We start from the raw sequence: 13,878 nt of genomic DNA, 5'->3' as shown, positions 1-13,878 counted from the left end.
AGGAACTAGCAATGTACCTGTGATGTCAGAACCTCCAACTCAGGCTTATACAGTGAAAGGTTTGGGAGCAGGTAGGATAAGACCAGTGCAGGGGCAGCAAATGAGTCCTTTGGGACTTGAGATCCAGAAGTGGAGAAGAAAACTGCAAGTGGGATAACCAAAGGCCCAGCAGGGGGCCCTGCAGTTCCTGCCACTGTTGCCAGTGTTGCCCTCTGCTGGCTTCTCCCAGACTGGTGTCATCAAACCCTTTTCCTGGCCCTTCATGCTGAGCCTCTACTTCACCGCTCTCTGCCTCAGTGTTCCCCACTCCTCTCCCCACCCCAATACTCCCCTAACTCCTTCCCCCTCCCCCATGCACCCTACTTCCTTTCCTCTCATCTCACCGGCTGGCACATTTTTGCTGGTACCTGAGAAGTCCCTGCCCAACCCTCTTCTCCCTTTGTACCTCCAGCCCTTCCCTTTCTTCCTTGCAGCCCCTCTCCCCAGTGTCCCTTTTGCCTCTTCTTCCCCTCCTCTACCGGACATTTCCTACGCCAGTCTTCACCAAAGGAACAAAGGAATGTCCCCAAGTTTGCTCAGGGCAGGGCTTTCAATGTTGAGAGCCAGTCTCTGCTTAGCTAATGTTCACTCTTCCATTCTCCCTTGTTCGGAGGTGCATATGAGCTGAGGGGAACATGAGAGATCTCAGGGTAGAAGGAAAATCACTTGCCCCGGTGGGTGTGCCCACCCCACAGAGAAAACAGGACACAGGCCCACAGCAAGGAGGACAGGGGAGGGTGAGGTGGAGGAGATATGGGGAGGGGAGGGTGGAGGAGATAGGGAGGGGAGCTTGTTGGATTTTTCTAGAGAGACAAAGCTGGAAAGGATGGTAATATTTTGGGTGAGAGAGTCAGTATCCAAAATGCTTCTGAAAAGCAAGTAAAATGAGCCAAAATCCAACAAGATGACATTTAAAACGAATAAATATAAAGTTCTACATTTAGGCTTTAAAAAATCACTTATGTAAGCACAGCATGGAAGAGCTCTGGTGAAAAAAGAATCGGGGGTTTTAGTTGGCCACAGGCAATGTGATACAGCTTCCAAAAATGTTTATGTAATGTAATCTTGGGCCCTGTTAGCTAAAGCATCATGGCCAGAAGAGAGAGGTGGCGAGCCCTCTCTTATGCATGGATCAGGAGTATTTATCGCACTCAGAGTGCTTAAAGGATCCTCCTTGGCCACTCTGGTTTGCAGTCAAGAAAGTAAAGTTTTTGGAAGCCAGGTCACATCAGGAATGGTGGAGGGAGACAGGGATGTTCAGCCTGAAGGAGAGAAGACATGATGAAAACTGAGACTCCTGCTTTCAGATACTTGAAGGGGTGTCATATAGCAGGAGAGTGAAAATAAAGGTGGCAGATTTTAGCTCTGTATAAAGAACAACCCAAATATTAGAGCCGTCACACAAAGGAGTGGGCTCCTTGTGAGGTGGTGAGCTCTCAATCCTGAGATGTAATCAAGAGCAAGCTAGTTGCCCATTATTGGGAATGCTCCAGTGGGGAGCCCTGTATGGAGAGGAAAATTGGGCTAGATGATCCCCAAGGTCAGTTTCAAGGTTAAACTTCTCTGACTGGCATCTCCAGTGGAGAGGAGGGGAGAATGTGGGCTGGAGGTTAAGAGGAGTTGGGGCAAATGGAGAGGAGGAGGGGGAACTGGACAAGTACAAGAGTTGGGAAGGAAGAGAAAGCGGGCTGGACCAAAGTGGGTGGGTGGGGGTCCTTGAGGAGGGCTCCAGGGAAGGGTTCTAGGAATAGGGCTGTGGAATGAGGCAGGGGAGGGAAGGCTGGGGCCGGGATCCCCCTTGACCCATGCCCTTACCCCCAGGAATGACATGCCAAGCTCGGAGCTCCTACCTGGTGGATGAGGTGCTGTGGGGTCACCGCTTCACGTCAGTGCTGACCCTGGAGGATGGCTTCTACGAGGTGGACTATGCCAGCTTCCACGAGACCTTTGAGGTGCCCACACCCTCATGCAGCGCCCGGGAGCTGGCCGAGGCCGCAGCCCGCCTTGACGCCCATCTCTACTGGTCCATCCCCAGCCGGCTGGATGAGAAGGTGGAGGAGGAGGGGCTGGGGGAGGGGGCGGGCGAAGAGGCTGGGGCTGACAAAGAGCAGAACGGCTGCCTGCCGCCCCCGGAGAGTGAGTCCAAGGTGTGACCAGTTTCCTCCAGATCCCTGTGGCAGGGCCAGACACAGGTGCCTGGGGAGCTGGTTATGGAAGGTGGAGGAGGGCGCAGGCAAGGTCCCTGGGAATGCACTAAAGCTGGGGAGCCTCCTCAGAATCTCAGGTCTGGGATCCAACATGGATGGGAGAGATCCTGATTTCAGGAGGACGGAGGGTGGGGAATGGGTAAACTCGCCAGCCTGTCTGTGTTTGACCTTCACTTCTGTTCACACGTGGATGGATGGACAGAAGGATGGACCTATGCGGGTTGGATGAGAAGGTGGAAGCAGAGAGAGACAGCCAGCCAGTGGATAGGTGAATGGGCCAACAGACCAACAGACAGGTGGTGTGCTCAGGGCTGCCGCTGACTCATAGAGCATCTTGGTGCAAATCCTAAAAAGGCGCCTTTTTCCTCCAGACTGACACTACCCCAGACTAGGGTGCATGGCTTGGGGAGCAGAGTGTGGGCTGGAGTTTAGTCCCCACTCACCTCCTCAGCCAGCTTCCCTGAGTCTGGCGCACCTGTCTCACTGGACACAGTAGCCCAAGCTGACCCAGAGGTGAGAAAGCTGGACGGAGGCGGGCAGAGATGAGGAGGGTGCCCTCCCAGCTCCACCCCTGCCACTGTGACAGGCTGAGAGGGAGGGCGAGAGGCTGCAGGGCGGCTCAGCAGGGTGTGAATGACCTTGTCCATGTGTGCAGGGAAACGGGCGATGGGGGAGATGCCAGAGCTGGGGCCCTGGGGCAGGGCCTAGGAAAGGGGAACAAGGGATGGCTATTTTCTGACAGTGAAGTGAGGTCTCGTGAGTACCACTGCAGGGGTGGGAGGGGATAGAGAGGTTCTGAGGAGGAAGAAGGGCCGGGGAGAGATGGAGAAACATGAGTTCACTAGAGCTGGGACACGGGGTCCTCAGGAAAGCAGAATCAGTCTTAGGGCACAGTGAGAGGGAGTCCTTCACGTGGTTCACTGGGTGCCCGTTGGGTCCAGAGCACTGACCCGGGCATGTGTGGGGAGGACAGTCAGAGACCCGATTCCTATTCTGGGAATACAGTACACGTGGGGAAAACAGAGAAATATGCCTGTGGCAGCTGTTTCAAACTGAGAACCTGGGCAATCTCTCCGAGCACGGGGTGGAAGGGCTTGGTAATCAGAGTTGCGTCAGGGATTGCGTCAGGCCTGGAGAGTGACCTGAGCCAGCAGTCACGAACTTGGGTGGGCATCAGGGTCCCCTGGAGGGCTTGGGAGCACATATGGCTGAGTCCCACTCCCAGAGTTTCTGACTTAATGGGTCTACAGTAGAGACCAAAACTTTGCATTTCTAACAAGTCCCAGGTCTTGCTGACGCTGCTGGAACAGGGACCACGCTCCGAGAAGCCCTTCCCTAAGCAGACTTGGGGGTCCTGTCAGGAGGTGGGCGTCAAGCTGAGGAGTAGCTGAGGGTCCTTGGGGAGGAGACTGAAATATAATGGGCATGGAGAACTGCGGTGGGGGGAAAGGAGACCGTGAAACCAAGGCTGAAGAGTCTGACTCTGGGCCTAGGGACTCACCCGTCAGTGGAAATAGGGCTGTGACAAGCTAGAGATGGTGTTTGGGCAAGATGAGTAGGCGAGATAGATGGGACAGAGCAGTCGGGAAGGCTTCAGGGGAAGTGCTGCCAGGGTGGTGCTGAGCTGAAGTAGGAAGGGCATCTGTGGCAAAGGAGAGAATCCCACGTAGGACTTAAGAGGCAGGATTAAATGTGGGAGATGTGAGAGAGGGAAGCAAGAGTCCAAATGTCTGGATGTGACTGTGACCTGCTGTCTGCCCAGCTGGGGCAGGAGCCCCTGGAGAGGTGTTCCCACGCCACGTGTACCCCCTTCCTGGTGTCATCACGGTCACCAGGGACACCCCCGACCCCAGGATTGTGAAGGAGGAGCAATGGCGAGTCGAGAAGGGGCAGAGGTAGGGGGACCTGCCTCTGGGAGAGACGTGTACACACAGGCAGACACACCCTCCCACCACACGGGCCCAGCAGTGACCTCCAGCCCTTGGCCTGGGCTGCACCCCATTCCTGTTCTTTAACAAAAGTCTGAGCCCCTTGCGGGGAAGCACCCCAGTGTGCTGCATTCCAGGCTGGGAAGCTGGGGTCCTGGGGGATGCTGTGCCTCCTGGAAGCAGGAAAGGGGGCTGCGGAGGGAGCCCACGCCAGCTTGGGTCCGCTCGGAGAGAACATCTTTGCCTCAGGTCACAGGGTGACTTGGGTCACTATCACCCAAAGATGAGGTCCCTGAACACTGGTGCTGGCTGTTCCCAAAGAACAAACGTTGGGGCATGGGGGTAAGAAGCAGTTCTGGTTTAATTTGCTGAAACATCTAGAGTCTGGACAGGAGGGAGCGGGCTCTGGGTGTCCACACTCACTCATGCGGTAGTTCACCCATTGCAAGTGAACCCACCGTAGAGGAACTGAGGCTGGATGGAAGGCATTGAGACCCCGCCACCCCTCTCCTTGCCACTCAGCGACCACTCAGGGCCCCACTGTGTGCAGTGCAAGGAGTCTGGGGACCTGGGTTCTAGGCCTGACACTGTCACGAATTAGTTCTATGACTCTGGGCAAGTCGCATCACTTCTCTGGGCCTCAGTTTCCCTATCTGTAAAAACAACACTTGGTAAACTGGTAATGCTCAATAAATGTTTAAATCACTGAGTTGAAAGAGGTAGACTGCGTGCCTCTCGAGGTGCAGTGCAGCTAAGAATTCTAGGATCCGAGAATCCTTAGGCAGAGACAAATGCAGGGAGCCCCGGGGGCACGGGAGGACGGGTGAAGCAAGGGGGCTTGCGCGCGGGTGGTGGGGCGGGTGTGTGCAGGGGCCCCTCTGACTGCTGGCGTCCCCGTCGCCTAGGTGGCTGTGTCCTGGGCCTTCCATTCCGCTGCTGTCAGGCAGAATAATGGAGATCAGGGGGAGAAAGGCTGAGGCCCCAGGGCCTGCGGGGGAGGAGTCAGGTCCAAGATCAGCCTGACGGAGAGAATGAGACTGCAGAATAGCGTGGGGACTCAGAAAGGGCACCGGGCCCTGGAAGACCGTGCCCTGCAACCTGGGAGAAGTCTAGGGGCAGAGGCCGTGCTCAACTGGAACTCATCCCCCTTTCTCTCTCCCCACCCCAAGGAGGAATCCCAACAGGAACTGGCTCTGCACTGACAGCTCAGACAGCAGATGGGACCCAGGTTTCCCCTCCCGGGGTAGGTGGCACGGCCCACGGAGGCCAGATGGTGTTTCTGGGGGGGGAAGAGAGGTGCGGGTCGTCCAGAAGAGGCTGTCAGCCCCCAGTAGCCCACCTGCCACGCGCCCCTGCCTCTTAGAGCCTCATAGCGGGGAAGACACAGCCAGCCCTGGATTTTATAAAACAAGTTTATTCACATTTTAGAAAAACTAATTCTAGGACAGGGAACGGCCTCCCTTTGGGCTATGTATGAGATCATGAACAGAAGGCCAGAGGGAGGAGCTTGGGAAGGAAGGAGTGGGGCATGGGGGCCGTGTCCCCCACTCTGGGTGGGAGTAGGTCAAATAAATTAAAGGAAGGGCAGGCAGAGGGAGAGGGTATTCAGACACCAGAGGCGGGCTTGCGGCTGGGCTGGAAGATAGTCACACCTGCAGGAACGGGAGAATGCACGTGGAGAGTGTGAATTCCTCCTGGCCCTGGCCTGCAGAGCTGAGAGGGGCTTCTCCTTCTCCAGCTGGGACCAGGGAGGGAGCTGCTCATCTCAGGACTAGGGAAGACAGGGATGGGGATGGGGGTCCTTGCCCCTCACCTGGGGTGTGAGGGATCACCGTTTCTGCAGCCTCTTCATGAAGCAGCAGGTGATGGAGCCCAGGATGGTGGCTCCGATGGCTAGGGCAAGCCCTGCACCCACCAGCAGGGGCACAAACAGGGTGTCCAGGGCTGGGCGAGAGAGGATGGCTGTGTTCAGTCCGGGGTGTCACTGCCCTCCACCCACGTGCCAGTACCTTCTCGGTCAGGCTGTCCACACCACCTCCTCCCGTTCCCACACAGCTTTCCCCCGCCTGTTCCCTGCCCGCTCTGCGCTCAAGCCAGCCCCTACCACCAGGACACCGGGGCAGCCGGGCACTGAAGGGCTGAAAGCTGGACTTTCAGACTTTCCGTGTGAAGCAAAGAGGAAGGGAAAGAGGAACCAGAGGGACCACTGGCAGGAGGATGAGATGCACAAAGGAGAACAAGAGCATGGGGGTGAGGGGGGCTGGGGGCGCGTGAGCAAGGGGGGGCACCGCTCACCATGTGTGTACGGGTAGACCGTGACAGGCCCTGAGCGGGCACTGCCCGCCTGGTACCAGCTGTAGTCAGCGTGCTGCACCCAGGCGCTGGGGGCACAGTGGTACACGCCTTCGTCCTCGGGCCCCAAGCCGTGCAGTCTCAGCCGATGGCTTCGGGGCCCCACCAGCTCCACGCTGACGGGGCCTCCTCCGGGCCGGACCCCCAGCTCTGCCACACCGTCCTGGCCCACGCCACCCACCAGCTGGGCAGGGGCAGAGCTCAGCTCCCCGTCCTCCAGCCTCTCCACCCACCAGCTGGCAGCCAGCCGCAGCCCAGGAGGGCCGCCCCGCACGGAGATGTTGCAGAGCAGGGAGGCCGTCTCCCCGCGGTACACTGTGCCTCCCGCTAGCCAGGCCACAGCCTCCAGCACCACACCTGCAGAACAAAAGTCAGAAGGTGAAAGGGGCATGGGGTTAGGACTGCTGTCCAAGCAACACCCCAGAAACTCCGGGTGTCCCCACAATCTTAGAAGAGGAGTGTGAGACAGACACGGAGGCAGCCGGTGGAGAGGGAGAGAGGCACAGAAACAGAAGGGAAAGGTTCTGCAGACCCCATATCCTGTCCAGGGCCAACCCGCCCCCTCTCACCTTCCTCACGCACGTGCACGGGGAGGGGCCGGGAGCGGGCACTGGCGGCTTCCCGAAGCCGGGCCCCAGACCCTCGGACATAGGCCTTGGCGAGGCAGCGGTAGGTACCCGCATCCCCGGGCCGGGCAGCCTCCAGCCGTAGCCGGTAGGTTCTGGAAGCCACCTTCTCCATGGCAATGTGCCGGCCCTCGTAGCCAGGGCCCAGGCTGCCCACACCCTCCGTGTCCAGCTGGGCAACCAGGCGGCCGGGCCCAGGTGCCCCCGCAGGTGCCATCTCCCAGCCCACGGAGTAGGCGGCATGACGGCCCGTTGGGGGCAGGGCCCCTGATACATTGCACAGCAGCTCCAAGGGCTCCCCTGGGCCGATCCGACGTTCCCCAGGCCCCACTGTCACTGCCAGCTGGCTGGCTGAAACACAGGAGGGGAAGGGGTGTCAGGGAGGCAGGAGAGGGCACAGAGCACCTGTCCTTCCTTGACAGCAGCAACTTCGAGGCCACCCGTCTTTGCCACCCAGGGGCCTGGCTCTCACCCCTCAGCCATGGCCCTCCCATCCCCACACCCAACTTCTGAGCAGAGAAAGCCCGTCATGGGTACAGGTGCTGACAGGAAGCGATACTAATGGGACTTCACTCTAGGGAAGGTGGGCTCTCTGGAGTCAGACGATGGCCATCTAGTGCCCATGGTGCCTACTGAGATACCAAGGCTCCCAGCTGGCACCGTGGGACGCGTGGCACTCACACAGCGTCTGCACGTCCACATGGGCCAGGACAGCCCTCTTCTCCGCAATCTGGGCCCAGCTGCCATCGGGATCCTGAATCCACTCAGCGGCAGTGCAGTGGTAGGTGCCTGCGTCGTCCGCCTGGGCGCCCCCCACCACCATGTGGTAGCGCTCAGTCCCCTCCTTGCCCAGCCGCAGCTCCCCTGCCGCCAGCCGCTCAGCATAGGGAGCTCCGGCCTCCACGGCCATGTCGGGCCGGAGTCCCACCACTTCCTGCAGAGTTGCTCGCCCCACTGGCGCCTCGGGCACAGCTCGCCCAAAGGACACGGCCAGGTGTGTGTGCTTCTCCGTGCTCGTCCGTGCCAGGCAGCCCAGTGCCAGCTCCTGCCCCTCGTGCACCATCAGGCGAGGGGGTGAAGCTGGGGCCTGACGGCCCCGGGGCCCTGGGGGGGCAGCAGACACCTGCAGCATATCTGGAAGAACTGGAGAGAACAGCTGGAGTGAGGGAGGGCTGGGAGCTGTACAGTAACTAACCCTTGGTACTGTTTCCTACCTACAACCTACTTCCCTAAATAGACTGTGAGCTCCTAGAAGGCAGAGACTTCATGCTGTATTATTTCTTCTGTAACCCAATGGTGCCAAGCACAGTGCTGGGCACACAACAGGCACTCAATACTTGTTGAATTTCATAGAACCAGCCCATTGCCTACTGACCCTTATGTTTGAGACTGACCCCTGTTTGAAATACTCAGAAGAGTGGCTCTGTCTTCCTTCTCAGAAGACAAAGAAACTTAAGAGAGCAAGAATGTCATGTGGTCTCACTCCTCCTACCCTGCCTCTATTTCCCCCGCCACCCCCACTCCCCCAGATCTGGATCCTGGAATCTCCAGGAATGGAGTCTGTTCACCCTGTCAGGCTCCCCTACCCCATCAGGGAATGGAAAGGTGCTGGACAGCTTAAGGACACTTCTTCTCTCCCAGGAGGTAGCTTGACAGAGTAAGAGCAGTGGACTGGAATGAAGGGAGTTAACCCAGAGTTCTGGGTTAGAGTCTCAGGCCAGCCACTAACTTGCTGGGTGACTTCATGCAAGTCACTTAACCTTGTTGGGCCTCAGGTTCCTCTTAAGTCCCTGCTGGCCCTGACTTTCTGCCTTTTGGGAGGGCACAGCCCTGACCCCATCCCAGGGCCCAGTACCTCTCAGTTCCACTTTGCCGCTGTAGCTGCCCAGGTAGTGGGCATCAGTGGAGGGTGTGTAGCACTCGTAAATGCCAGCATCCTGGGCCTGCAGGCGGGCAATCTTGAGCACCACGGCATCACCCTGCAGTCGCTGCACCTGTACCTCACCAGCTGCCACTCGGGGCCCAAACACAGCATAGGAGAATCGGGTATCCCTGGTACTGACAATGCCCAGGGCAGCCTCTGGGGCCTCAGGCCTGTACAGGAACCACTCGAAGTCCTGCTGGGCAGGGCCCTCGTAGCCAGTGACATTGCAGGAGATGGAGATGGCTGTGCCAGCCACGCGATACAGGGGCCCCTGAGGGACTAGCACCTCCCGGGCACAGCACCCGACTCCTATAGGGAAGGACAGGAGAAGTTAGGGATGCCTGGGTCCCTACTGCAGCCCCGCACCCCCACCCCCGCATCACTCTTGACCTCTGCTTGTGAAAGGAAAGGAAACCTGAGGAAAGTCGGTGTACACTTGGGCCCTGTTCCGAGAACAGGCAAAGGATGCTGGGAGGTAAGACACCTGGGTCTCAAGGAGGTGGTGGTATAGAGCCAGGTTTGCCTCAGACCCCAGAAACACCCCATTACTGGCAGGCCAGAAGCAGAGCATCTAAGGTCAGAAAGGAGTGTATCTGCTTCCTGATTTAACCATTCCCGATTCCGGCTGTGCCTTAATTCCCCCTCCACCCCGTCTCCCCACGTTTATGCCAGCTGAGCCTTCTAGCTAAGGGATCCTGAGACCACACGTCCCCCTCCTTTGTTTGAAGGGAGCTGGCCAAATCTTGATCAGAAGGGCTGGTTCGCTCAGCTGTGTCACCTGGGCCAGGGGACTCCAGACAATGGAGCCAGTGGCCCGAGCAGGACAGAGCACAGGCCCAGTCAGTTCTCACCACACAATCCCTCCCCACTCCAGCTGTGCCATGAGCTCACTGCTCCTCTGCCCCACAGCGCTGCCGAGGCAGCTGAGGCTCATGGGGCAAGAACCAGCCTCTGCCCTTTGCCTCTGGAGGCAGAAGCTCCCCTCCCCCACCAGCGCCTGCCAATCTTCCTGGGCAGGCCCAGCTGACAAACAACCCTCACCCCACCCCCTCCAACTCCCTAACAGAAGCCTTCATTTGCATATGGTGTGCATTTATTTACATCCCCGCTCCCTTTCAGTAGGGCGGCAATAAGCCCCCAGCTGCCCCTTCCCATCTTTCTCTCCTCAAAGAGGCCAAAATTCTTCTTCACCCCACCCTCACCCCTACCCTGCCCTCGCAGATACTCCCGGTGGCCTTGGAGGGCTCAGCTTCTTCCTTCTCTCCTTCCATCCTTCCACAGCCCCAGATCACAGAACCTCAGAATGTAAGAAGGGCTGGGTCAGCCCTCTGCCTCCACTTTACAGATGAGAAAGTTAAGGTACAAGAAGTATAATGTCTTGGCCAAGTTCCTACTATCCTTGGCTAGCTTCCACACGCCCCTGCAGAGGGACAAAGCCAGAGAGGCATGGGGAACTCCAAGGAGAGGCCTGAGGGCACTGACCTCACCAACCAGAATGTCCCAGGGGCATAACCGGCTGGAGGAAAACACCTAATCTGTAGTCAAACTGTCCTCCAGCTCCTCCAGAAGCACTACCCTTACCTTTCCCTTCTTCCTGCGGCTGAGTCAGAGGGAAAACTTGTGGTTGCTCGGTTAGAGCACAGGCCGGGATCAGGAGGTCGGGTTCCAGCCCCAGCCCCATCCCCATCCCCAGCTGTACTGCTTGGACCAGCCCCTTCCACTCCCAGGCCTCAGTTTCTGGAAGAGAGCTAAGAGCTTCCACCCTGACAGTGAGTGAGCCTGTGTCTCAGCAGGGCTCTGCCCGAGGCTGTTTCATAATCAGAGCGATGGCGGAGACAAGCGAGCTGACACCTTCCCTGGGCTCCGGGCAGACTCTGCTCAGGAGGGCCCCCTCCCATCTTCCTGCCTCCACAAATGCTGATGCTTGGAGAGCCCCATGGGAAAGTCACCCCCACTGCCTCGGGAAACCAGCTGCCAGACAGCTCTCTCCCCAGCCAGGTCCCCTCCTCTGTGTTAGCGGAGAGGGAAAGGAGAGCAAAGAGACCAGCTTTGGAGTCACATGGGAGTGGTTTCAAATCCAAGCCCCAACACTCACTAGATATGTTCTCTGGGGCAAGTGACTTCATTTCCTCATCTTCAAAATGAAAGTTAAGCACCTACACCCAGGGCGCTCACATCTCGGCAAGCTCTTCTATCTCTGCACCACATTTACCCTGGGCTCCTCTCTGCTCCACGCTGCCCACTGGGGAAGAAGGGCCAAGTACTAGGCAGCCAGGCCTCACAGCTCCTTCCTCTGTACATCCTCCTGCCTCCCACCCAGGGCCCCAAGGAGAGGACTCATTCTAGTCCCCCAGGGCCCAGGGACCTATGCAGCACAGGGAGGCTCCTTGGCACCACGATGGAGCTCTGGTCTAGAAACAGGCGGCTGGGGCTACGTCAGCCTCTGCCTTAACTATGGCAGCTCCAAATCCTGGCACCAAAGCCACCCCCTCACCACCCTGTATTCTTATTTCAAGGGTTTCCGTCTCCTGAACATCTGTACAGGCAGTCTCACTGCCTCGATACCATACTCCCCCCCAGACCATCCCTACAGGGAGCCCTCCCATTCACGCCAAAAACATTTCCACCGTCACGGTCCTCATGCATCCATGCGGCGGTGGCCCAGAACACCCACCACAACAGGTACAGGGTGCTTGGAGATCTCAGCATCAGTCTCCACGGAGCCTGGTTTCTCCTGAGGCAGGGAAGCTGGGACTAAGGGGGTGTGACAACCAGGGAGGCTGCAGAGCCAAGTGCTGCTATCTGGGAGAGGGAAAGCGGGGGAAAGACCCAGCCCAGGATGGAGCTGGAACTGCCTCCAACTTCAGATGATGAAGGGGGGTGGTACGGGGGTGCAGTTAGGGTAGACGTACTTCAAAGACTGTGGGCAGAACCGGCCCCTGGGCCTCCAGCCAACTTGGGCAATTATAAAGATGGACAGGCACTGCCCACCAGGGCGAGCACCCAAGGCCGGGCCTTAAGCTAAGTGAGGCAGAGAGGAGTCGCAGCATTTGTGCGCAGCGACCTCAGGACCTGAGTGTGCCGGCTGAGAAGTGGGGCCTGGCGGTTCCTGGGGGCGACATCCGGTGGGTCCTCACTGTGCCCCAGCCCGGGGCCTAGAACTGGGGAGCCTTCACCGCTACCCCACCCCCGCCCGCCCCAAGACTGGCTCGGAGCGCGGCCACAGACAGCAGCTGGGCGCCAGGCCCGGGGAGGCTGGGGGAGCCCCTGACGGAGAAGGGGGTGCGAGGGGCTCCGAAATGCTGGGGAGGAGGGCAGGGCTGGTCACCAGGTGGCAGGCACCTGCCGGGCGGGGCTGGGAGCCAGAGCCGGGCTTACCCAGGATTAACAGCAGCAGCAGCGGCGGCGGCTTGGGACCGAGGGCGCCCATCCTGCGCAGCCGGCTCTGCGAAGGCTCTGGGGGGCGGCGCGGGCTCTGGGTGGCCGGGGGTTCGGGGGGCGCATGCCCGGGTGGGGGGCACGAAGCGGGGCAGCGAGGCGTGGGTGCGCGGAGCGAAGCTGAGCGAAGCTGGAGCTGCCAAGTCACGGCCCTCTTCCCTCTGCCCTCTTCCCTCTGCCCTCCTCCCTCCTCCCTTGTCCCCTCCTCCTCTCCTCCGCCTCTGTTTTCCCTCCCGCCTTGGCAACTCGGAAGACCATTCCCGCCCCGCCTTACCCAGGCCCCGCCCCCGCCCTGGGCTCCCGGCCCCGGCCCCGGCCCCACTCTGGTCCCCAACTCCGCCCTGACCCCTCCAGACCTTGGCCCTGCTCAGGTCCCCGGGTGTGCCCCAACGGGGTCCTGGACCTCGGCCCCGGCTCCCCCCGACCCTGCTCCAGGCTCCACCCGGACTCCAGCCCTAGCCCCGCCCCCTCTTCGGTACCCGGCTCCGCCCCGACCCCCACCCGGGCCCGCCCCCTCAGCCCTGTCTCCGCCCCGACCCCGGTCCGGGGGTGGGCTGCACCTGGTCTTGGCCAAATCCCCGGCTGCTCCGCGGAGGGCACAGGTACCCTGCACCTTCCAGCTTTTCCCTGAGAGTTGGGTGCAGGGGCCCTGGAGTCGGCGAGGTGACTGTGGCTTCTCACTTTGAATCCAGCCATTTGCTCTAGGCCTCTAGGCCTTGCCGCAAACCCTGCTGAAGTGGGAAAGGGCGGGATCTAGGAGTTAGGGAACGAGGAGGATCTGGTCTGAAGGGCGCTTCAGGGCTCTGCAATGTCACTGGAGACCTGTTTGCCACCCCCTCGGGGCAGAACCAGAAGAAGTGAGTTAGGAGGCTGGGCCGTTTGGATGCTGTCACTTCCTGGCTGGCGATCCTGGTCAACTTGCTTAACCTCCTCCAACCTGTTTTCTTGTTGGCAAATTGAGGTGGATGACATCCATCCCAAAGGATTTTTGTGACGTTAATTGAGATAATATACAGAAAGTGCTTGGCACAGAATACACTAAATAGGAGATGGGACCGGGGGACAAATTATTTAAACTCTTTGCTAAGAGGTTTAGTTAGGACCTAAGGAAAGGGTGAGCCTGGGTTTAGGTGAAGGAGTCTCTAGTTCCAGTGAGGAGAAGTGGACAACACTCTGCACTGGGAGGGGTGGGGTGTGCCCTGGAGGTTGGAGACAGGAAAAGGCACCTTTCCTAGGCACTCTGTTTCTTTCTCAACTATGGAGAATGTGGGGAGTGGGGAGGAGCTGGAAGGGTGGAGCTAGAACCAGGAAAAGGGACAGCCAGGTCTGCAAAGCTAAGCCTGTCAGAGTGGCCATCCGTAGGA

The 13,878-nt window shown here is 59.1% G+C and overlaps 2 protein-coding genes across 10 annotated transcripts in view; one reads left to right on the top strand and one right to left on the bottom strand.

Moving 5' to 3' along the window:
- KCNJ9 (potassium inwardly rectifying channel subfamily J member 9) overlaps nt 1–4,883 on the top strand; it is a 55,618-nt gene extending 50,735 nt beyond the window's left edge. For all 4 annotated transcript variants that reach the window (XM_049694552.1, XM_049694555.1, XM_049694548.1 and 1 more), the window contains one exon: nt 1,861–4,883. In XM_049694552.1, coding sequence (XP_049550509.1) covers nt 1,861–2,192 — 332 coding nt within the window. In that variant the 3' untranslated portion in view covers nt 2,193–4,883. The remainder of the gene's footprint in view (nt 1–1,860) is intronic.
- A 689-nt stretch (nt 4,884–5,572) lies between these two features.
- Nucleotides 5,573–13,266, bottom strand: IGSF8 (immunoglobulin superfamily member 8). 6 transcript variants are annotated; one of them, XM_049694434.1, is made up of 8 exons: nt 12,455–12,817; nt 11,172–11,318; nt 9,008–9,385; nt 7,834–8,295; nt 7,096–7,503; nt 6,470–6,883; nt 5,988–6,118; nt 5,573–5,826 (listed from the first exon to the last, which is right to left on the bottom strand). In XM_049694434.1, exons 2-7 carry the CDS (start codon nt 11,200–11,202, stop codon nt 6,003–6,005), a joined length of 1,809 nt encoding a protein of 602 aa, XP_049550391.1. In that variant the 5' UTR covers nt 11,203–11,318; nt 12,455–12,817; the 3' UTR covers nt 5,573–5,826; nt 5,988–6,002. The 6 variants fall into 6 exon arrangements, with proteins under 6 accessions (XP_049550391.1, XP_033270126.2, XP_033270127.2 ...); XM_033414235.2 differs by lacking the exons at nt 11,172–11,318; nt 12,455–12,817 and adding an exon at nt 12,871–13,266; XM_033414236.2 differs by lacking the exons at nt 11,172–11,318; nt 12,455–12,817 and adding an exon at nt 13,075–13,263.
- Nucleotides 13,267–13,878: the final 612 nt, after the last annotated feature.

The sequence above is a fragment of the Orcinus orca genome, chromosome 1, assembly GCF_937001465.1.
Source record: "Orcinus orca chromosome 1, mOrcOrc1.1, whole genome shotgun sequence".
Lineage (NCBI taxonomy): Eukaryota > Metazoa > Chordata > Mammalia > Artiodactyla > Delphinidae > Orcinus > Orcinus orca.
This window is presented reverse-complemented; position numbering and strand designations above follow the sequence as displayed.